Source organism: Pleurodeles waltl, chromosome 6 (genome assembly GCF_031143425.1).
Source record: "Pleurodeles waltl isolate 20211129_DDA chromosome 6, aPleWal1.hap1.20221129, whole genome shotgun sequence".
In the NCBI taxonomy this organism is placed as follows: Eukaryota; Metazoa; Chordata; class Amphibia; order Caudata; family Salamandridae; genus Pleurodeles; species Pleurodeles waltl.
In genome coordinates this window covers 12,709,392-12,730,847 of record NC_090445.1, presented here as the reverse complement: position 1 = coordinate 12,730,847, position 21,456 = coordinate 12,709,392, and the positions used below count along the sequence as shown (strand labels likewise).

General features: G+C 48.7%; 1 protein-coding gene across 1 annotated transcript in view; it reads right to left on the bottom strand.

Moving 5' to 3' along the window:
- Nucleotides 1-21,135, bottom strand: part of PHYHD1 (phytanoyl-CoA dioxygenase domain containing 1) — a 164,504-nt gene extending 143,369 nt beyond the window's left edge. Inside the window, exon 1 of the mRNA XM_069237025.1 lies at nucleotides 21,032-21,135. Within this exon, the coding sequence (XP_069093126.1) occupies nucleotides 21,032-21,083 (52 nt within the window). The 5' untranslated portion in view covers nucleotides 21,084-21,135. The remainder of the gene's footprint in view (nucleotides 1-21,031) is intronic.
- Between the last annotated feature and the right edge of the window lie 321 nt (nucleotides 21,136-21,456).

The following is a 21,456-nucleotide window of genomic DNA, read 5'->3' as shown; positions in this document are numbered from 1 at the left end:
AGTAAAGTGTCATGAAGCGGAGTAGATTGTCGTAGAGTGGAGTGGCGTGGAGTTGTGTAGGAGAGTGCGATGGAACAGAGTGGAGAGGCACAGATGGTGCTGCCTAGAGAGGAGTACAGTGTTAAAGAGGAAAGTGGCGTAGAGCGGAGTAGATTGTCATAGAGTGGAGTGGCACAGAGTGGAGTAGTGTAGGAGAGTGCGATGGAACAGAGTGGAGAGGCACAGATGGTGCTGTCTACAGTGGAGTAAAGTGTTGCAGAGTAAAGTGTCATGAAGCGGAGTAGATTGTCGTAGAGTGGAGTGGCGTGGAGTTGTGTAGGAGAGTGCAATGGAACAGAGTGGAGAGGCACAGATGGTGCTGCCTAGAGAGGAGTAAAGTGTTGTAGAGTAAAGTGGCGTAGAGCGGAGTAGATTGTCATAGAGTGGAGTGGCACAGAGTGGAGTAGTGTAGGAGAGTGGGATGGAACAGAGTGGATAGGCATAGATGGTGTTGCCTAGAGTGGAGTAAAGTGTTGTACAGTAAAGTTGCGTAGAGCGGAGTAGATTGTTGTAGAGTTGAGTGGCACAGAGTAAAGTTGTGTAGGAGAGTCGGATGTAACAGAGTGGAGGGGCATAGAGTGGAGTAGTGTAGGAGAGTGGGATGGAACAGAGTGGAGAGGCATAGCTGCTGCTGCCTAGAGCGCAGTAAAGTGTTGTAGAGTAAAGTGGCGTAGAGTGGAGTAGATTGTTGTAGAGTGGAGTGGCATAGAGTGGAGTTGTGTAGGAGAGTGGGATGGAACAGAGTGGAGAGGCATTGATGGTGTTGCCTAGAGTGGAGTGAAATGTTGTAGAATAAAGTGGCGTAGAGCGGAGTAGATTGTCGTAGAGTGGAGTGGCACAGAGTGGAGTACTGTAGGAGAGTCGGATGTAACAGAGTGGAGAGGCATAGAGTGGAGTAGTGTAGGAGAGTGGGATGGAACAGAGTGGAGAGGCACAGATGGTGCTGCCTAGAGAAGAGTAAAGTGTTGTAGAATAAACTGGCGTAGAGCGGAGTAGATTGTCATGAAGTGGAGTGGCATAGAGTGGAGTAGTGTATGAGAGTGGGATGGAACAGAGTGGAGAGGCATAGATGGTGTTGCCTAGAGTGGAGTAAAGTGTTGTAGAGTAAAGTGGCGTAGAGCGGAGTAGATTGTTGTAGAGTGGAGTGGCATAGAGTGGAATTGTGTAGGAGAGTGGGATGGAACAGAGTGGAGAGGCATAGATGGTGTTGCCTAGAGTGGAGTGAAATTGTTGTAGAATAAAGTGGCGTAGAGCGGATGTATTGCTACATACACTACGTGCATGTGGCAGCACTACGTGCAAGGTAAACAGTGGTGCAGAGTGTGGACCATTGGCCTCTGCTTTCATTGGCCTTCGCTTCCATTTTGGTTCACGACTCCATTTTGTCGAGTCTGGTTCGGTGCGTAAGGCACTGTTCTGTGTTTTTCCACAAGCTTCGGCAAGCTGAAGGGTGGGGTGTTTTTCTGCTCAACTTCGCTCCATCTGCCTGGCGCTATTTACATTCCACGAGCTATGAGTTAGAACAACAGGGGGATGCGCCTGTACACAAGGAGGAATGCAAGCTTCACCTTGGAGTCCTCTCCTGGGAACTTGGCCCGTTCTGAGGAGACGTCTCGAAGGGTGAACAAGGTACCGCCGATTGCACAATTTGTAAAGGAGGGGGTCTTTTTCTAGAAAAGACTCCTGGGCGTTAGTAAATACTATAAAAGTTGGGGGCCTGGATGGGCAGGTTTAGGAACTCTCTTCTGGGTTGGACGCAACGCCAGGAGGACTGATTGTCCCGAACAGAGGCTCCCTGTGCCAGCTGATTTGGGTTCCCCAGCTTTGTGTACGGCGGGCGGAGGGATGCAGACGCTCTTTTCGGTGAAGCTTTTCAATTTATTAAGTGTATTGTGTGTGCGCGCGTAATATGCACTTATTCTTGCAGTCATTTTCATGCTATTGAGCATTGAGGTATATTGTGTGTGCTTGTATTATATGCACTTACTCTTGCAATTATTCACAGAGTGCTTATATCTTTATCATTATTCTCATGTTATTCTCCTGATGTATATATATATATTAGTGTGGTTTAGTTTTGCTAGCTGAGAACTTGCCCCTTAAATAAACTTGATTATTCTACTTACGAAGGTGTTTGAGAGTGATTGCTTTACATTGTGCCTTAAAATATCCTGAAGTGCATAGTTTTGATATTCTGAAGAGTAAAGCAGCACAGCGGAGTAGATTGTCATTGAGTGGAGTGGCACAGAGTGGAGTACTGTAGGAGAGTGCAATGGAACAGAGTGGAGAGGCACAGATGGTGCTGCCTAGAGTGGAGTAAAGTGTTGTAGAGTAAAGTGGCGTAGAGTGGAGTAGATTGTTGTAGAGTGGAGTGGCATAGAGTGGAGTTGTGTAGAAGAGTGGGATGGAACAGAGTGGAGAGGCATAGATGGTGTTGGTTAGAGTGGAGTGAAATGTTGTAGAATAAAGTGGTGTAGAGCGGAGTAGATTGTCGTAGAGTGGAGTGGCATAGAGTGGAGTACTGCAGGAGAGTGGGATGGAACAGAGTGGAGAGGCACAGATGGTGCTGCCTAGAGTGGAGTAAAGTGTTGTAGAGTAAAGTGGCGTAGAGCGGAGTAGATTGTCTTAGAGTGGAGTGGCACAGAGTGGAGTACTGTAGGAGAGTGCGATGGAACAGAGTGGAGAGGCATAGAGTGGAGTAGTGTAGGAGAGTGGGATGGAACAGAGTGGAGAGGCACAGATGGTGCTGCCTAGAGTGGAGTAAAGTGTTGTAGAGTAAAGTGGCGTAGAGCGGAGTAGATTGTCGTAAAGTGGAGTGGCATAGAGTGGAGTACTGCAGGAGAGTGCGATGGAACAGAGTGGAGAGGCACAGAGTGGAGTAGTGTAGGAGAGTGGGATGGAACAGAGTGGAGAGGCACAGATGGTGCTGCCTAGAGTGGGGTAAAGTGTTGTAGAGTAAAGTGGCATAGAGTGGAGTAGACTGTCGGAGAGTGGAGTGGCATAGAGTGGAGTAGTGTAGGAGAGAGGGATGGAACAGAGTGGAGAGGCACAGATGGTGCTGCCTAGAGTGGAGTAAAGTGTTGTAGAATAAAGTGGTGTAGAGCGGAGTAGATTGTCGTAGAGTGGAGTGGCATAGTGTGGAGTAATGTATGAGAGTGGGATGGAACAGAGTGGAGAGGCACAGATGGTGTTGCCTAGAGTGGAGTCAAGTGTTGTAAAGTGGCGTGGAGCGGAGCAGATTGTTGAAGAGTAGAGTGGCACAGAGTGGAGTAGTGTAGGAGAGTGGGATGGAACAGAGTGGAGAGGCACAGATGGTGCTGCCTAGAGTGGAGTAAAGTGTTGTAGAGTAAAGTGGCGTAGAGCGGAGTAGATTGTCGTAGAGTGGAGTGGCACAGAGTGGAGTAGTGTAGGAGAGTCGAATGTAACAGAGTGGAGAGGCACAGATGGTGCTGCCTAGAGTGGAGTAAAGTGTTGTGGAGTAAAGTGGCGTAGAGCAGAGTAGATTGTCGTAGAGTGGAGTGGCACAGAGTGGAGTAGTGTAGGAGAGTCGGATGTAACAGAGTGGAGAGGCACAGATGGTGCTGCCTAGAGTGGAGTAAAGTGTTGTAGAGTAAAGTGGCTTAGAGCGGAGTAAATTGTCGTAGAGTGGAGTGGCATAGAGTGGAGTAATGTATGAGAGTGGGATGGAACAGAGTGGAGAGGCACAGATGGTGTTGCCTAGAGTGGAGTAAAGTGTTGTAGAGTAAAGTGGTGTAGAGCGGAGTAGATTGTTGAAGAGTAGAGTGGCATGGAGTGGAGTAGTGTAGGAGAGTGCGATGGAACAGAGTGGAGAGGCACAGATGGTGTTGCCTAGAGTGGAGTAAAGTGTTGTAGAGTAAAGTGGCGTAGAGCGGAGTAGATTGTCGTAGAGTGGAGTGGCACAGAGTGAAGTAGTGTAGGAGAGTGCGATGGAACAGAGTGAAGATGCATAGATGGTGTTGCCTGCAGTGGAGTAAAGTGTTGTAGAGTAAAGTGGCATAGAGCGTAGTAGATTGTTGTAGAGTGTGGAGTGGCATAGAGCGGAGTAGTGTAGGAGACTGGGATGGAACAGCGTGGAGAGGCTCAGATGGTGTTGCCTAGATTATAGTAGAGTATTGTACAGTAAAGTGATGTAGAGCGGAGTAGATTGTCGTAGAGTGGAGTGGCACAGAGTGGAGTAGTGTAGGACAGTCGGATGTAACAGAGTGGAGAGGCACAGATGGTGGTGCCTAGAGTGGAGTAAAGTGTTGTGGAGTAAAGTGGCGTAGAGCAGAGTAGATTGTCGTAGAGTGGAGTGGCACAGAGTGGAGTTGTGTAGGAGAGTGTGATGGAACAGAGTGGAGAGGCATAGATGGTGTTGCCTAGAGTGGAGTAAAGTGTTGTAGAGTAAAGTGGCGAGGAGCGGAGTAGATTGTCGTAGAGTGGAGCGGCACAGAGTGGAGTAGTGTAGGAGAGTGGGATGGAACAGACTGGAGAGGCACAGTTGGTGTTGCCTAGAGTGGAGTAAAGTGTTGTAGAGTAAACTGGCGTAGAGCAGAGTAGACTGTTGAAGAGTAGAGTGGCATAGAGTGGAGTAGTGTAGGAGTGTGGGATGGAACAGAGTGGAGAGGCACAGATGGTGCTGCCTAGAGTGGAGTAAAGTGTTGTGGAGTAAAGTGGCGTAGAGCAGAGTAGATTGTCGTAGAGTGGAGTGGCACAGAGTGGAGTTGTGTAGGAGAGTGGGATGGAACAGAGTGGAGAGGCATAGATGGTGTTGCCTAGAGTGGAGTGAAATGTTGTAGAATAAAGTGGCGTAGAGTGGAGTAGATTGTCGTAGAGTGGAGTGGCACAGAGTGGAGTACTGTAGGAGAGTCGGATGTAACAGAGTGGAGAGGCATAGAGTGGAGTAGTGTAGGAGAGTGGAATGGAACAGAGTGGAGAGGCACAGATGGTGCTGCCTAGAGTGGAGTAAAGTGTTGTAGAGTAAAGTGGCACAGGGCGGAGAAGATTGTCGTGGAGTGGCACAGGGTGGAGTATTGTAGGAGAGTGCGATGGAACAGAGTGGAGAGGCACATGTGGTATTGCCTAGAGTGGAGTAAAGTGTTGTAGAGTAAAGTGGCGTAGAGCGGAGTAGATTGTCGTAGAGTGGAGTGGAGTGGCACAGAGTGGAGTAGTGTAGGAGAGTGGGATGGAGCAGAGTGGAGAGGCACAGATGGTGTTGCCTGGAGTGAAGTAAAATGTTGTAGAATAAAGTGGCGTAGAGCGGAGTAGATTGTCGTAGAGTGGAGTGGAGTGGCACAGAGTGCAGTAGTGTATGAGAGTGGGATGGAACAGAGTGGAGAGGCACAGATGGTGATGCCTAGAGTGGAGTAAAGTGTTGTAGCGTAAAGTGGCGTAGAGAGGAGTAGATTGTCGTAGAGTGGAGTAGCATGGAGTGGAGTAGTGTAGGAGAGTGGGATGGAACAGAGTGGAGAGGCATAGATGGTGTTGCCTAGAGTGGAGTGAAATGTTGTAGAATAAAGTGGCGTAGAGCGGAGTAGATTGTCGTAGAGTGGAGTGGCACAGAGTTGAGTACTGTAGGAGAGTCGGAGGTAACAGAGTGGAGAGGCATAGAGTGGAGTAGTGTAGGAGAGTGGGATGGAACAGAGTGGAGAGGCACAGAGGGTGTTGCCTAGAGTGGAGTAAAGTGTTGTAGGCATAGATGGAGAGGCATAGAGTGGAGAAGTGTAGGAGAGTGGGATGGAACAGAGTGGAGAGGCACAGAGGGTGTTGCCTAGAGTGGAGTAAAGTGTTGTAGAGTAAAGTGGCATAGAGCAGAGTAGATTGTCGTAGAGTGGAGTTGTGTAGGAGAGTGGGATGGAGCAGAGTGGAGAGGCACAGATGGTGTTGCCTGGAGTGAAGTAAAATGTTGTAGAATAAAGTGACGTAGAGCGGAGTAGATTGTCGTAGAGTGGAGTGGCACAGAGTGCAGTAGTGTATGAGAGTGGGATGGAACAGAGTGGAGAGGCAGAGATTGTGCTGCCTACAGTGGAGTAAAGTGTTGTAGCGTAAAGTGGCGTAGAGCGGAGTAGATTGTCGTAGAGTGGAGAAGCATGGAGTGGAGTAGTGTAGGAGAGTGGGATGGAACAGAGTGGAGAGGCAAAGATGGTGTTGCCTGGAGTGGAGTAAACTGTTGTAGAGTAGAGTGGCATAGAGTGGAGTAGATTGTCGTAGAGTGGAGTGGCACAGAGTGGAGTAGTGTAGCAGAGTGCGATGGAACAGAGTGGAGAGGCACAGATGGTGCTGCCTAGAGTGGAGTAGAGTGTTGTAGAGTAAAGTGGCGTAGAGCGGAGTACATTGTCGTAGAGTGGAGTGGCACAGAGTGGAGTTGTGTAGGAGAGTGCGATGGAACAAAGTGGAGAGGCACAGACGGTGTTGCCTAGAGTGGAGTAAACTGTTGTAGAGTAAAGTGGCATAGAGCGGAGTAGATTGTCATAGAGTGGAGTGGCACAGAGTGGAGTAGTGTAGGAGAGTGGGATGGAACAGAGTGGAGAGGCAAAGATGGTGTTGCCTGGAGTGCAGTAAACTGTTGTAGAGTAGAGTGGCATAGAGTGGAGTAGATTGTTGTAGAGTGGAGTGGCATAGAGTGGAGTTGTGTAGGAGAGTGGGATGGAACAGAGTGGAGAGGTATAGATGGTGTTGCCTAGAGTGGAGTAAAGTGTTGTAGAGTAAAGTGGCGTAGAGCGGAGTAGATTGTCATAGAGTGGAGTGGCACAGAGTGGAGTAGTGTAGGAGAGTACGATGGAACAGAGTGGAGAGGCACAGATGGTGTTGTCTGCAGTGGAGTAAAGTGTTGTAGAGTAAAGTGTCATGAAGCGGAGTAGATTGTCGTAGAGTGGAGTGGCGTGGAGTTGTGTAGAAGAGTGCAATGGAACAAAGTGGAGAGGCACAGATGGTGCTGCCTAGAGAGGAGTAAAGTGTTGTAGAGTAAAGTGGTGTAGAGCGGAGTAGATTGTCGTAGAGTGGAGTGGCATAGAGTGCAGTAGTGTAGGAGAGTGGGATGGAACAGAGTGGAGAGGCATAGATGGTGTTGAGTAGAGTGGAGTAAAGTGTTGCACAGTAAAGTTGCGTAGAGCAGAGTAGATTGTTGTAGAGTGGAGTGGCACAGAGTAAAGTAGTGTAGGAGAGTCGGATGTAACAGAGTGGAGTGGCATAGAGTAGAGTAGTGTAGGAGAGTGGGATGGAACAGAGTGGAGAGGCACAGATGGTGCTGCCTAGAGTGGAGTAAAGTGTTGTAGAGTAAAGTGGTGTAGAGCGGAGTAGATTGTCATAGAGTGGAGTGGCATAGAGTGCAGTAGTGTAGGAGAGTGGGATGGAACAGAGTGGAGAGGCATAGATGGTGTTGAGTAGAGTGGAGTAAAGTGTTGTAGAGTAAAGTGGCGTAGAGTGGAGTAGATTGTCGTAGAGTGGAATGGCATAGAGTGCAGTAGTGTAGGAGAGTGCGATGGAAAAGAGTGGAGAGGCACAGATGGTGCTGCCTAGAGTGGAGTAAAGTGTTGTAGAGTAAACTGGCGTAGAGCAGAGTAGATTGTCACAGAGTGGAGTAGTGTAGGAGAGTGGGCTGGAACAGAGTGGAGAAGCATAGCTGGTGCTGCCTAGAGCGGAGTAAAGTGTTGTAGAGTAAAGTGGCGTAGAGTGGAGTAGATTGTTGTAGAGTGGAGTGGCATAGAGTGGAGTTGTGTAGGAGAGTGGGATGGAACAGAGTGGAGAGGCATAGATGGTGTTGCCTAGAGTGGAGTGAAATGTTGTAGAATAAAGTGGCGTAGAGTGGAGTAGATTGTCGTAGAGTGGAGTGGCACAGAGTGGAGTACTGTAGGAGAGTCGGATGTAACAGAGTGGGGAGGCATAGAGTGGAGTAGTGTAGGAGAGTGGAATGGAACAGAGTGGAGAGGCACAGATGGTGCTGCCTAGAGTGGAGTAAAGTGTTGTAGAGTAAAGTGGCACAGGGCGGAGAAGATTGTCGTGGAGTGGCACAGGGTGGAGTATTGTAGGAGAGTGCGATGGAACAGAGTGGAGAGGCACATGTGGTATTGCCTAGAGTGGAGTAAAGTGTTGTAGAGTAAAGTGGCGTAGAGCGGAGTAGATTGTCGTAGAGTGGAGTGGCACAGAGTGGAGTAGTGTAGGAGAGTGGGATGGAGCAGAGTGGAGAGGCACAGATGGTGTTGCCTGGAGTGAAGTAAAATGTTGTAGAATAAAGTGGCGTAGAGCGGAGTAGATTGTCGTAGAGTGGAGTGGCACAGAGTGCAGTAGTGTATGAGAGTGGGATGGAACAGAGTGGAGAGGCACAGATGGTGCTGCCTAGAGTGGAGTAAAGTGTTGTAGCGTAAAGTGGCGTAGAGAGGAGTAGATTGTCGTAGAGTGGAGTAGCATGGAGTGGAGTAGTGTAGGAGAGTGGGATGGAACAGAGTGGAGAGGCAAAGATGGTGTTGCCTGGAGTGCAGTAAACTGTTGTAGAGTAGAGTGGCATAGAGTGGAGTAGATTGTCGTAGAGTGGAGTGGCACAGAGTGGAGTAGTGTAGCAGAGTGCGATGGAACAGAGTGGAGAGGCACGGACGGTGCTGCCTAGAGTGGAGTAGAGTGTTGTAGAGTAAAGTGGCGTAGAGCGGAGTAGATTGTCGTAGAGTGGATTGGCACAGAGTGGAGTTGTGTAGGAGAGTGGGATGGAACAGAGTGGAGAGGCACAGACGGTGTTGCCTAGAGTGGAGTAAACTGTTGTAGAGTAAAGTGTCATAGAGCGGAGTAGATTGTCATAGAGTGGAGTGGCACAGAGTGGAGTAGTGTAGGAGAGTGGGATGGAACAGAGTGGAGAGGCATAGATGGTGTTGAGTAGAGTGGAGTAAAGTGTTGTAGAGTAAAGTGTCATGAAGCGGAGTAGATTGTCGTAGAGTGGAGTGGCGTGGAGTTGTGTAGGAGAGTGCGATGGAACAGAGTGGAGAGGCACAGATGGTGCTGCCTAGAGAGGAGTAAAGTGTTATAGAGTAAAGTGGCGTAGAGCGGAGTAGATTGTCATAGAGTGGAGTGGCACAGAGTGGAGTAGTGTAGGAGAGTGCGATGGAACAGAGTGGAGAGGCACAGATGGTGTTGTCTGCAGTGGAGTAAAGTGTTGCAGAGTAAAGTGTCATGAAGCGGAGTAGATTGTCGTAGAGTGGAGTGGCGTGGAGTTGTGTAGGAGAGTGCAATGGAACAGAGTGGAGAGGCACAGATGGTGCTGCCTAGAGAGGAGTAAAGTGTTGTAGAGTAAAGTGGCGTAGAGCGGAGTAGATTGTCATAGAGTGGAGTGGCACAGAGTGGAGTAGTGTAGGAGAGTGCGATGGAACAGAGTGGAGAGGCATAGATGGTGTTGCCTAGAGTGGAGTAAAGTGTTGTAGAGTAAAGTGGCGTAGAGCGGAGTAGATTGTCGTAGAGTGGAGCGGCACAGAGTGGAGTAGTGTAGGAGAGTGCGATGGAACAGAGTGGAGAGGCACAGATGGTGTTGTCTGCAGTGGAGTAAAGTGTTGCAGAGTAAAGTGTCATGAAGCGGAGTAGATTGTCGTAGAGTGGAGTGGCGTGGAGTTGTGTAGGAGAGTGCAATGGAACAGAGTGGAGAGGCACAGATGGTGCTGCCTAGAGAGGAGTAAAGTGTTGTAGAGTAAAGTGGCGTAGAGCGGAGTAGATTGTCATAGAGTGGAGTGGCACAGAGTGGAGTAGTGTAGGAGAGTGGGATGGAACAGAGTGGAGAGGCATAGATGGTGTTGCCTAGAGTGGAGTAAAGTGTTGTACAGTAAAGTTGCGTAGAGCGGAGTAGAATGTTGTAGAGTTGAGTGGCACAGAGTAAAGTTGTGTAGGAGAGTCGGATGTAACAGAGTGGAGGGGCATAGAGTGGAGTAGTGTAGGAGAGTGGGATGGAACAGAGTGGAGAGGCATAGATGGTGTTGCCTAGAGTGGAGAGAAATGTTGCAGAATAAAGTGGCGTAGAGCGGAGTAGATTGTCGTAGAGTGGAGTGGCACAGAGTTGAGTACTGTAGGAGAGTCGGATGTAACAGAGTGGAGAGGCATAGAGTGGAGTAGTGTAGGAGAGTGGGATGCAACAGAGTGGAGAGGCACAGATGGTGCTGCCTAGAGTGGAATAAAGTGTTGTAGAGTAAAGTGGCGTAGAGCGGAGTAGATTGTCGTAGAGTGGAGTGGCATAGAGTGGAGTAGTGTAGGAGAGTGCGATGGAACAGAGTGGAGAGGCATAGATGGTGTTGAGTAGAGTGGAGTAAAGTGTTGTAGAGTAAAGTGGCGTAGAGCGGAGTAGATTGTCGTAGAGTGGAATGGCATAGAGTGCAGTAGTGTAGGAGAGTGCGATGGAACAGAGTGGAGAGGCACAGATGGTGCTGCCTAGAGTGGAGTAAAGTGTTGTAGAGTAAACTGGCGTAGAGCAGAGTAGATTGTCATAGAGTGGAGTAGTGTAGGAGAGTGGGCTGGAACAGAGTGGAGAGGCATAGCTGCTGCTGCCTAGAGCGGAGTAAAGTGTTGTAGAGTAAAGTGGCGTAGAGTGGAGTAGATTGTTGTAGAGTGGAGTGGCATAGAGTGGAGTTGTGTAGGAGAGTGGGATGGAACAGAGTAGAGAGGCATTGATGGTGTTGCCTAGAGTGGAGTGAAATGTTGTAGAATAAAGTGGCGTAGAGCGGAGTAGATTGTCGTAGACTGGAGTGGCACAGAGTGGAGTACTGTAGGAGAGTCGGATGTAACAGAGTGGAGAGGCATAGAGTGGAGTAGTGTAGGAGAGTGGGATGGAACAGAGTGGAGAGGCACAGATGGTGCTGCCTAGAGAAGAGTAAAGTGTTGTAGAATAAACTGGCGTAGAGCGGAGTAGATTGTCATAGAGTGGAGTGGCATAGAGTGGAGTAGTGTATGAGAGTGGGATGGAACAGAGTGGAGAGGCATAGATGGTGTTGCCTAGAGTGGAGTAAAGTGTTGTAGAGTAAAGTGGCGTAGAGCGGAGTAGATTGTTGTAGAGTGGAGTGGCATAGAGTGGAATTGTGTAGGAGAGTGGGATGGAACAGAGTGGAGAGGCATAGATGGTGTTGCCTAGAGTGGAGTGAAAGTGTTGTAGAATAAAGTGGCGTAGAGCGGAGTAGATTGTCATTGAGTGGAGTGGCACAGAGTGGAGTACTGTAGGAGAGTGCAATGGAACAGAGTGGAGAGGCACAGATGGTGCTGCCTAGAGTGGAGTAAAGTGTTGTAGAGTAAAGTGGCGTAGAGTGGAGTAGATTGTTGTAGAGTGGAGTGGCATAGAGTGGAGTTGTGTAGAAGAGTGGGAAGGAACAGAGTGGAGAGGCATAGATGGTGTTGGTTAGAGTGGAGTGAAATGTTCTAGAATAAAGTGGCGTAGAGCGGAGTAGATTGTCGTAGAGTGGAGTGGCATAGAGTGGAGTACTGCAGGAGAGTGGGATGGAACAGAGTGGAGAGGCACAGATGGTGCTGCCTAGAGTGGAGTAAAGTGTTGTAGAGTAAAGTGGCGTAGAGCGGAGTAGATTGTCTTAGAGTGGAGTGGCACAGAGTGGAGTACTGCAGGAGAGTGCGATGGAACAGAGTGGAGAGGCATAGAGTGGAGTAGTGTAGGAGAGTGGGATGGAACAGAGTGGAGAGGCACAGATGGTGCTGCCTAGAGTGGGGTAAAGTGTTGTAGAGTAAAGTGGCATAGAGTGGAGTAGACTGTCGTAGAGTGGAGTGGCATAGAGTGGAGTAGTGTAGGAGAGAGGGATGGAACAGAGTGGAGAGGCACAGATGGTGCTGCCTAGAGTGGAGTAAAGTGTTGTAGAGTAAAGTGGTGTAGAGCGGAGTAGATTGTCGTAGAGTGGAGTGGCATAGAGTGGAGTAATGTATGAGAGTGGGATGGAACAGAGTGGAGAGGCACAGATGGTGTTGCCTAGAGTGGAGTCAAGTGTTGTAAAGTGGCGTGGAGCGGAGCAGATTGTTGAAGAGTAGAGTGGCACAGAGTGGAGTAGTGTAGGAGAGTGGGATGGAACAGAGTGGAGAGGCACAGATGGTGCTGCCTAGAGTGGAGTAAAGTGTTGTAGAGTAAAGTGGCGTAGAGCGGAGTAGATTGTCGTAGAGTGGAGTGGCACAGAGTGGAGTAGTGTAGGAGAGTCGGATGTAACAGAGTGGAGAGGCACAGATGGTGCTGCCTAGAGTGGAGTAAAGTGTTGTGGAGTAAAGTGGCGTAGAGCAGAGTAGATTGTCGTAGAGTGGAGTGGCACAGAGTGGAGTAGTGTAGGACAGTCGGATGTAACAGAGTGGAGAGGCACAGATGGTGCTGCCTAGAGTGGAGTAAAGTGTTGTGGAGTAAAGTGGCGTAGAGCGGAGTAGATTGTCATAGAGTGGAGTGGCACAGAGTGGAGTTGTATAGGAGAGTGCGATGGAACAGAGTGGAGAGGCATAGATGGTGTTGCCTAGAGTGGAGTAAAGTGTTGTAGAGTAAAGTGGCGTAGAGCAGAGTAGACTGTTGAAGAGTAGAGTGGCATAGAGTGGAGTAGTGTAGGAGTGTGGGATGGAACAGGATGGAGAGGCACAGATGGTGCTGCCTAGAGTGGAGTAAAGTGTTGTAGAGTAAAGTGGCTTAGAGCGGAGTAGATTGTCGTAGAGTGGAGTGGCATAGAGTGGAGTAATGTATGAGAGTGGGATGGAACAGAGTGGAGAGGCACAGATGGTGTTGCCTAGAGTGGATAAAGTGTTGTAGAGTAAAGTGGCGTAGAGCGGAGTAGATTGTCGTAGAGTAGAGTGGCACAGAGTGAAGTAGTGTAGGAGAGTGCGATGGAACAGAGTGAAGATGCACAGATGGTGTTGCCTAGAGTGGAGTAAAGTGTTGTAGAGTAAAGTGGCGTAGAGCGGAGTAGATTGTCGTAGAGTGGAGCGGCACAGAGTGGAGTAGTGTAGGAGAGTGGGATGGAACAGACTGGAGAGGCACAGTTGGTGTTGCCTAGAGTGGAGTAAAGTGTTGTAGAGTAAACTGGCGTAGAGCAGAGTAGACTGTTGAAGAGTAGAGTGGCATAGAGTAGAGTAGTGTAGGAGAGAGGGATGGAACAGAGTGGAGAGGCACAGATGGTGCTGCCTAGAGTGGAGTAAAGTGTTGTGGAGTAAAGTGGCGTAGAGCAGAGTAGATTGTCGTAGAGTGGAGTGGCACAGAGTGGAGTTGTGTAGGAGAGTGCGATGGAACAGAGTGGAGAGGCATAGATGGTGTTGCCTAGAGTGGAGTAAAGTGTTGTAGAGTAAAGTGGCGTAGAGCGGAGTAGATTGTCGTAGAGTAGAGCGGCACAGAGTGGAGTAATGTATGAGAGTGGGATGGAACAGAGTGGAGAGGCACAGATGGTGTTGCCTAGAGTGGAGTAAAGTGTTGTAGAGTAAAGTGGCGTAGAGCGGAGTAGATTGTTGAAGAGTAGAGTGGCACAGAGTGAAGTAGTGTAGGAGAGTCGGATGGAACAGCGTGGAGAGGCTCAGATGGTGTTGCCTAGAGTGGAGTAAAGTGTTGTAGAGTAAAGTGGCGTAGAGCAGAGTAGATTGTCATAGAGTGGAGTGGCACAGAGTGAAGTAGTGTAGGAGAGTCGGATGGAACAGCGTGGAGAGGCTCAGATGGTGTTGCCTAGAGTGGATTAAAGTGTTGTAGAGTAAAGTGGCATAGAGCGTAGTAGATTGTTGTAGAGTGTGGAGTGGCATAGAGCGGAGTAGTGTAGGAGACTGGGATGGAACAGCGTGGAGAGGCTCAGATGGTGTTGCCTAGATTATAGTAGAGTATTGTACAGTAAAGTGATGTAGAGCGGAGTAGATTGTCGTAGAGTGGAGTGGCACAGAGTGGAGTAGTGTAGGACAGTCGGATGTAACAGAGTGGAGAGGCACAGATGGTGTTGCCTAGAGTGGAGTAAAGTGTTGTGGAGTAAAGTGGCGTAGAGCAGAGTAGATTGTCGTAGAGTGGAGTGGCACAGAGTGGAGTTGTGTAGGAGAGTGTGATGGAACAGAGTGGAGAGGCATAGATGGTGTTGCCTAGAGTGGAGTAAAGTGTTGTAGAGTAAAGTGGCGTAGAGCGGAGTAGATTGTCGTAGAGTGGAGTGGCACAGAGTGAAGTAGTGTAGGAGAGTGCGATGGAACAGAGTGAAGATGCATAGATGGTGTTGCCTGCAGTGGAGTAAAGTGTTGTAGAGTAAAGTGGCATAGAGCGTAGTAGATTGTTGTAGAGTGTGGAGTGGCATAGAGCGGAGTAGTGTAGGAGACTGGGATGGAACAGCGTGGAGAGGCACAGATGGTGTTGCCTAGATTATAGTAGAGTATTGTACAGTAAAGTGATGTAGAGCGGAGTAGATTGTCGTAGAGTGGAGTGGCACAGAGTGGAGTACTGCAGGAGAGTGCGATGGAACAGAGTGGAGAGGCACAGATGGTGTTGCCTAGAGTGGAGTAAAGTGTTGTAGAGTAAAGTGGTGTAGAGCAGAATAGATTTTCGTAGAGTGGAGTGGGATTGTCAACATCAGGACAGTGCACGCTCTATAGGCGACGTAATGCTAAAAGCCAATCCTTATGTAATGTAATAATTCATGCATTATGTGTTAATGCAGTATGTTAACCTTTTGCATTGCAGAGATACATATTGAAACATCATTAATGCTGTTTGCAATGCATTTCTCATTTTCAAGACTTTGCTGCAGGATTACAGGGTGTGGTTAGGGTGTGGTCCCTATTCTAAGCCTTTCTAGAATCCTTTCCTGCAGTCTCGCTGGGTGTGGCACATGGACAGGGCCTGGGTCTGTTTAAGGGACCCAGCCCAGCTCCACGTGCTCATTGTTCAGAGGTCCCGATGTAGAGCAGCAGCATCTTCCTGAGCTCCTGTTCCAGAGGCCTTCTGTGTGCAATGGTTTTCTTGACATTTAACTCTTGCAGTTTGGATCGGCAGTGTGCATGATCGTATTTTGGCATTTAAACCTTGGTGGTTGAATCGGCAACAGAGTGCACAATTCATTCTTGGCATTTAACTCTTGCAGTTTGGATCGGCAGTGTGCGCGATCGTATTTTGGCATTTAAACCTTGGTGGTTGAATCGGCAACAGAGTGCACGATTCATTCTTGGCATTTAATTCTTGCAGTTCGGATCGCCAGTGTGCGCGATCGTATTTTGGCATTTAAACCTTGATGGTTGAATTGGCAACAGAGTGCACGATTCATTCTTGGCATTTAACTCTTGCAGTTTGGATCGGCAGTGTGCGCGATTGTATTTTGGCATTTAAACTTTGATGGGTGAATCAGCAGCAGAGTGTACGATTCATTCTTGGCCTGTAATTCTTACAGTTCGGATCGGCAGTGTGCGCGATCGTATTTTGGCATTTAAACCTTGGTGGTTGAATCGGCAACAGAGTGCTTGATTCATTCTTGGTATTTAACTCTTGCAGTTCGGATCGGCAGTGTGCGCGATCGTATTTTGCCATTTAAACCTTGATGGTTGAATCGGCAGCAGAGTGCACGATTCATTCTTGGCCTGTAACTCTTACAGTTTGGATCGGCAGTGTGCGCGATCATATCCTGGCATTTAAACCTTGATGGTTGAATCGACAGCAGTGTGAGTGATTCATTTTTGACAATTAAAACTTGCAACTCAGACCGGCAGAGTGTGCGATCGTATTTTGACATTTAAATTCTGATGGTTGAGTGCGTGAGTCATTCTTGCCATTTAACCCTTGTGTTTCAGATCTGCAGATTGCGCGATCATTTTTAGACATTGAAATCTTGATGCACAGTTTGATATTCAAAGTGTATAATAATTCCTAAGCAATTGAATCTTGAAAGTCTAGACATAGGCCCTCATTCTGACCTTGGCGGGCGGCGGAGGCCGCCCGCCAAAGTCCCGCCGTCAGGTTACCGTTCCGCGGTCGAAAGACCGCGGCGGTAATTCTGACTTTCCTGCTGGGCTGGCGGGCGGTCGCCTTCAGACCGCCCGCCAGCCCAGCGGGAAAGAGGCTTCCACGATGAAGCCGGCTCGGAATCGAGCCGGCGGAGTGGAAGCTGTGCGACGGGTGCAGTTGCACCCGTCGCGTATTTCACTGTCTGCGCAGCAGACAGTGAAATACATGTAGGGGCCCTCTTACGGGGGCCCCTGCAATGCCCATGCCAGTGGCATGGGCACTGCAGGGGCCCCCAGGGGCCCCGCGACCCCCCCTACCGCCATCCGGATCCCGGCGGTCGGACCGCCGGGATCTGGATGGCGGTAGGGGGGGTCGGAATCCCCTCGGCGGCGCAGCAAGCTGCGCCGCCTTGGAGGATTCAATGGGGCGGCGGTACACTGGCGGGAGCCCGCCAGTGGTGCCGGTCCGACCGCGGCTTTACCGCCGCGGTCGGAATCCCCATTGGAGCACCGCCGGCCTGTCGGCGGTGCTCCCGCGGTCCTCCGCCCTGGCGGTCTTTGACCGCCAGGGTCAGAATGACCGCCATAGTGTGCCACAGTTTATTCCTGAAAACCAATGTGTTCATTCATGAGCTTAGCACCGTTTATTCCTGAAAACCAATGTGTTCATTCATGAGCTTATCACCGTTTATTCCTGAAAACCAATGTGTTCATTCATGAACTTATCACCGTTTATTCCTGAAAACCAATGTGTTCATTGCGTACTGTTATAGTGTGTCATTGCAGTATCATTCATGAGTCTAACACAGTTTATTCCTGAAAACTAACATGTTTATTGATTACTGTTATTAATTAGTTTCTATTCAAAGACATGACTTGAGTCAGTTCAAGGTTCAGAGCATAAGATTGTATTCTACAAAACTCTCATATGAAAGCTTGCATAATCCTTATTTATTCTCCAGGTAGTCAGCGCTAATAAGGTCATGATATAGGAAAGCTCTTGATCATTCATGTTATCAGTATATAGATATTATGAACAAAGCTTATGAAAGTCAATGTGAATAATCTGATTATTGTGTTCTTAACTTTTACTTCCACAGGTCTCCTTCTCCGCGTTCCCAACCTAAGACCCCATCCCCCACCCCCCACTTGGCCATTCCTTAACTCTGTGCTACAATGGCTAGTAGAGTTTGGAGCTGCCAAGAGCTGGACATATTGGGAACATGCGCAAACCCCGAGGATCCGGACTCCCTGACAGGGATAGAGTGGAGTAGTGTATGAGAGTGCGATGGAACAGAGTGATGTGAAAAGTGTTGTAGAGTAAAGTGGCGTAGAGCAGAGTAGATTGTCGTGGAGTGGCATAGAGTGCAGTAGTGTAGGAGAGTGGGATGGAACAGAGTGGAGTAGTGTTGTAGAGTTGAGTGGCCTAGATTGTCATAGCGTGGAGTACCACAGATTGAAGTAGTGAAGTGGAGCAAAGTGGAGTCATAGAATAGGGCGCAGTCAAGTGGCATTGGGTGGCATAGACGGAGTTGCATAGAGTGGAATAGTGTGGCACTGAGTGGCACAGAGTGGAGTGGCACAGAGTGGAGTAGAGTTGAATATAGTAGAGGGTCATAGAATGCAGTGTCATAGAGTGGAGCAGTTTGGCACAGAGTGGCACAGAGTGGAGTAGAGTTTAATGGAGTAGAGTGTCATAGAACGTAGTGTCAGAGTGCAGTAGGGTGGCATAGAGTGGCACAGAGTGGCGTGGCAGAGAGAGGAGCAGAGTTGAATGCAGTAGAGGGTCATAGAACGCAGTGTCATAGAGTGGAGTAGTGTGGCATAGAGTGACACAGAGTGGATTAGAGTTTAATGGAGTAGAGTTTCATAGAACACTGTCAGAGTGCAGTAGGGTGGCATAGAGTGGAGTAGAGTTGAATGCAGTAGAGGGCCATAGAACGCAGTGTCATAGAGTGGAGTAGTGTGGCATAGAGTGGCACAGAGTGGATTAGAGTTTAATGGAGTAGAGCGTCATAGACCGCAGTGTCATAGAGTGGAGTAGTGTGGCATAGAGTGGCACAGAGTGGATTAGAGTTTAATGGAGTAGAGCGTCATAGAACACAGTGTCATTGAGTGGGGTGTCTGGTGCTGTAGAGAATGTATCATTTACTTATAACTTAGTTTTTAAATTATTTAGTGAGAATGAAACTGAATAGATGCTCACAATTTTGTTTTGCTCTCAACAACTTCAAAGTGGCCCTAAGGTCCCGATTTTACATGGAAACCAACACGCACAGAACTCTGCGAACTTTGGACCGTATGACCAGCACTCACAAGACAGTGCCTCCCTCAGAACCCGAGCGGTGATACTGCGCAGACAGCTCAGGCAGTTAATGCATTTGCTGGAGCGATCCACGAGTAACGTTTACTCACATGTTTGAATCAACATAAAATAGCTTGATGGGTTAATGGGCCTGCTGCACAGCCTCATGTAACATGCAGGCCACACATCTGTTCTAGATGTGAGATGGTTGCAGATGTCTGTGTGTGATGTAAAGTTTAAAAGTTACAGTCCTGGTAAAGTACCTCTGTCCTCCCTCCACACATCTGTACTAGATGTGAAAGGGTTGCAGATATCTGTGCGTGATGTGTAGTTTACTAGTCACAGTCCTGGTAAAGTACCTCTGTGTCCTCGCTCCACACATCTGTACTAGATGTGAGATGGTTGCAGATATCGGTGTGTGATGTGTCCTCCTTCCACACATCTGTACTAGATGTGAAAGGGTTGCAGATATCTGTGTGTGATGTGTCCTCCCTCCACACATCTGTACTAGATGTGAAATTGAGTCCTCGCTCCACACATCTGTACTAGATGTGAGATGGTTGCAGATATCGGTGTGTGATGTGTCCTCCTTCCACACATCTGTCCTAGATGTGAGGGTTGCAGATATCTGTGTGTGATGTGTCCTCCCGCCACACATCTGTACTAGATGTGAAATTGAGTCCTCGCTCCACACATCTGTACTAGATGTGAGATGGTTGCTGATGTCTGTGTGTGATGTGAAGTTTACAACTCACAGTTCTGGTAAAGTACCTCTGTGTCCCCCCTCCACACATCTGTACAAGATGTGAAAGGGTTGCAGGTATCTGTGTGTGATGTGTCCTTCTTCCACACATCTGTGCTAGATGTAAGACGGTTGCAGATGTCCGTGTGTGATGTGAAATTTACAAGTCACAGTTCTGGTAAAGTGCCTTTGTGTCCCCTCTCCACACATCTGTCCTACATGTGAGGGTTGCAGTTATCTATGTGTGATGTGTCCTCCCTCCACACATCTGTACTAGATGTGAAATTGAGTCCTCGCTCCACACATCTGTACTAGATGTGAGATGGTTGCAGATGTCTGTGTGTGATGTGAAGTTTACAAGCAACAGTCCTGGTAAAGTGCCTCTGTGTCCTCCCTCCACACATCTGTACTAGATGTGAAAGGGTTGCAGATATCTGTGTGTGATGTGTCCTCCCTCCACACATCTGTACTAGATGTGAGATGGTTGCAGATATCTGTGTGTGATGTGTCCTCCTTCCACACATCTGTACTAGATGTGAGATGGTTGCAGATGTCTGTGTGTGATGTGAAGTTTACAAGCAACAGTCCTGGTAAAGTACCTCTGTGTCCTCCCTCCACACATCTGTACTAGATGTGAAAGGGTTGCAGATATCTGTGTGTGATGTGTCCTCCCTCCACACATCTGTACTAGATGTGAGATGGTTGCAGATATCTGTGTGTGATGTGTCCTCCTTCCACACATCTGTACTAGATGTGAAAGGGTTGCAGATATATGTGTGTGATGTGTCCTCCTTCCACACATCTGTGCTAGATGTGAGATGGTTGCAGATGTCTGTGTGTGATATGAAATTTACAAGTCACAGTTCTGGTAAAGTGCCTTTGTGTCCCCTCTCCACACATCTGTCCTACATGTGAGGGTTGCAGATATCTGAGTGTGATGTGTCATCCCTCCACACATCTGTACTAGATGTGAGGGTTGCAGATATCTGTGTGTGATGTGTCCTCCCTCCACACATCTGTACTAGATGTGAAATTGAGTCCTCGCTCCACACATCTGTACTAGATGTGAAATTGAGTCCTCGCTCCACACATCTGTACTAGATGTGAGATGGTTGCTGATGTCTGTGTGTGATGTGAAGTTTACAACTCACAGTTCTGGTAAAGTACCTCTGTGTCCCCCCTCCACACATCTGTACTAGATGTGAGATGGTTGCAGATATCTGTGTGTGATATGTCCTCCTTCCACACATCTGTACTAGATGTGAAAGGGTTGCAGATATCTGTTTGGGATGTGTCCTCCCTCCACACATCTGTACTAGATGTGAGATGGTTGCTGATGTCTGTGTGTGATGTGAAGTTTACAAATCACAGTCTTGGTAAAGTACCTCTGTGTCCTCCCTCCACACATCTGTACTAGATGTGAAATTGAGTCCTCGCTCCACACATCTGTACTAGATGTGAAAGGGTTGCAGATATCTGTGTGTGATGTGTCCTCCCTCCACACAACTGTACTAGATGTGAGATTGAGTCCTCGCTCCACACATCTGTGCTAGATGTGAGATGGTTGCAGATGTCTGTGTGTGATGTGAAGTTTACAAGTCACAGTCCTGGTAAAGTGCCTTTGTGTCCTCTCTCCACACAGCTGGCTGTTCTTTACAAAGTTTGACTCCTTGCAGGTTCTAACTTGCTATTTCGTTAATATAACCTTGTTGAATGTACTCCTTGTGTGATTTATTTTCATTAAATAAACATTTACTAAGAAGCAAAGAACACGTTAGCCTGTAGTGCGTGCTGATAAATGCTGGAACCCTGGCAGGGGCCTGGCAGGGGATGCTGAGAGCTGCCCTGAGGTGATGTGCTAGAAGGTTTGCCTTACTTGAGATGGGCGATGCTGGCCCCCTGCGAGTCCTGTACTCAGTGAGTAGAATACCTGAGGGTGAGACTTTCAGTAATTGTGGAATTATGAAAACTTTTGCACGTGTAGCTGCTCTGTCCTCCCAAGAAGCAGGATTTTAAATAACACAGATGTGCACTTTGCCCCCCACCTCCTGCCCCCCACTGCTTACCAGGGGTGCAAGCCACAGCTGCGGGGGCGACTCTCAGTGGCTGCAAGAACATGGGCTGAGGAAGGAAACAGAGCTGTCACGCGCGCACATCTGGCAGCCCGTGACGTCAGCCGGTACAGGGCACCATGGGACATGTAGTCCCTGCAGCACCGGCGCGGCCCAGCAGAGGCGCGTCCGAAGCACTCCGGGAACTACATGTCCCGGCAGGCAGCGCGCGCGGCACTTCAATACCAGGTCCCCGTGAGAAGAAGCACTCAGCAGCCGAGGTGCTGCTGGTTCAGGCAGCTGTGGGAGGAGAGCAACGCGCCAAGCACCTGGGCTCATTAACCACTTCCTTACTAAGGGTCCTCCCTGGGTGCAAAGACCTTTTTGGATGTTTAGGGCAGTTCCCGCATAAACACTTTTAACTTTTTCACAAAGGTATC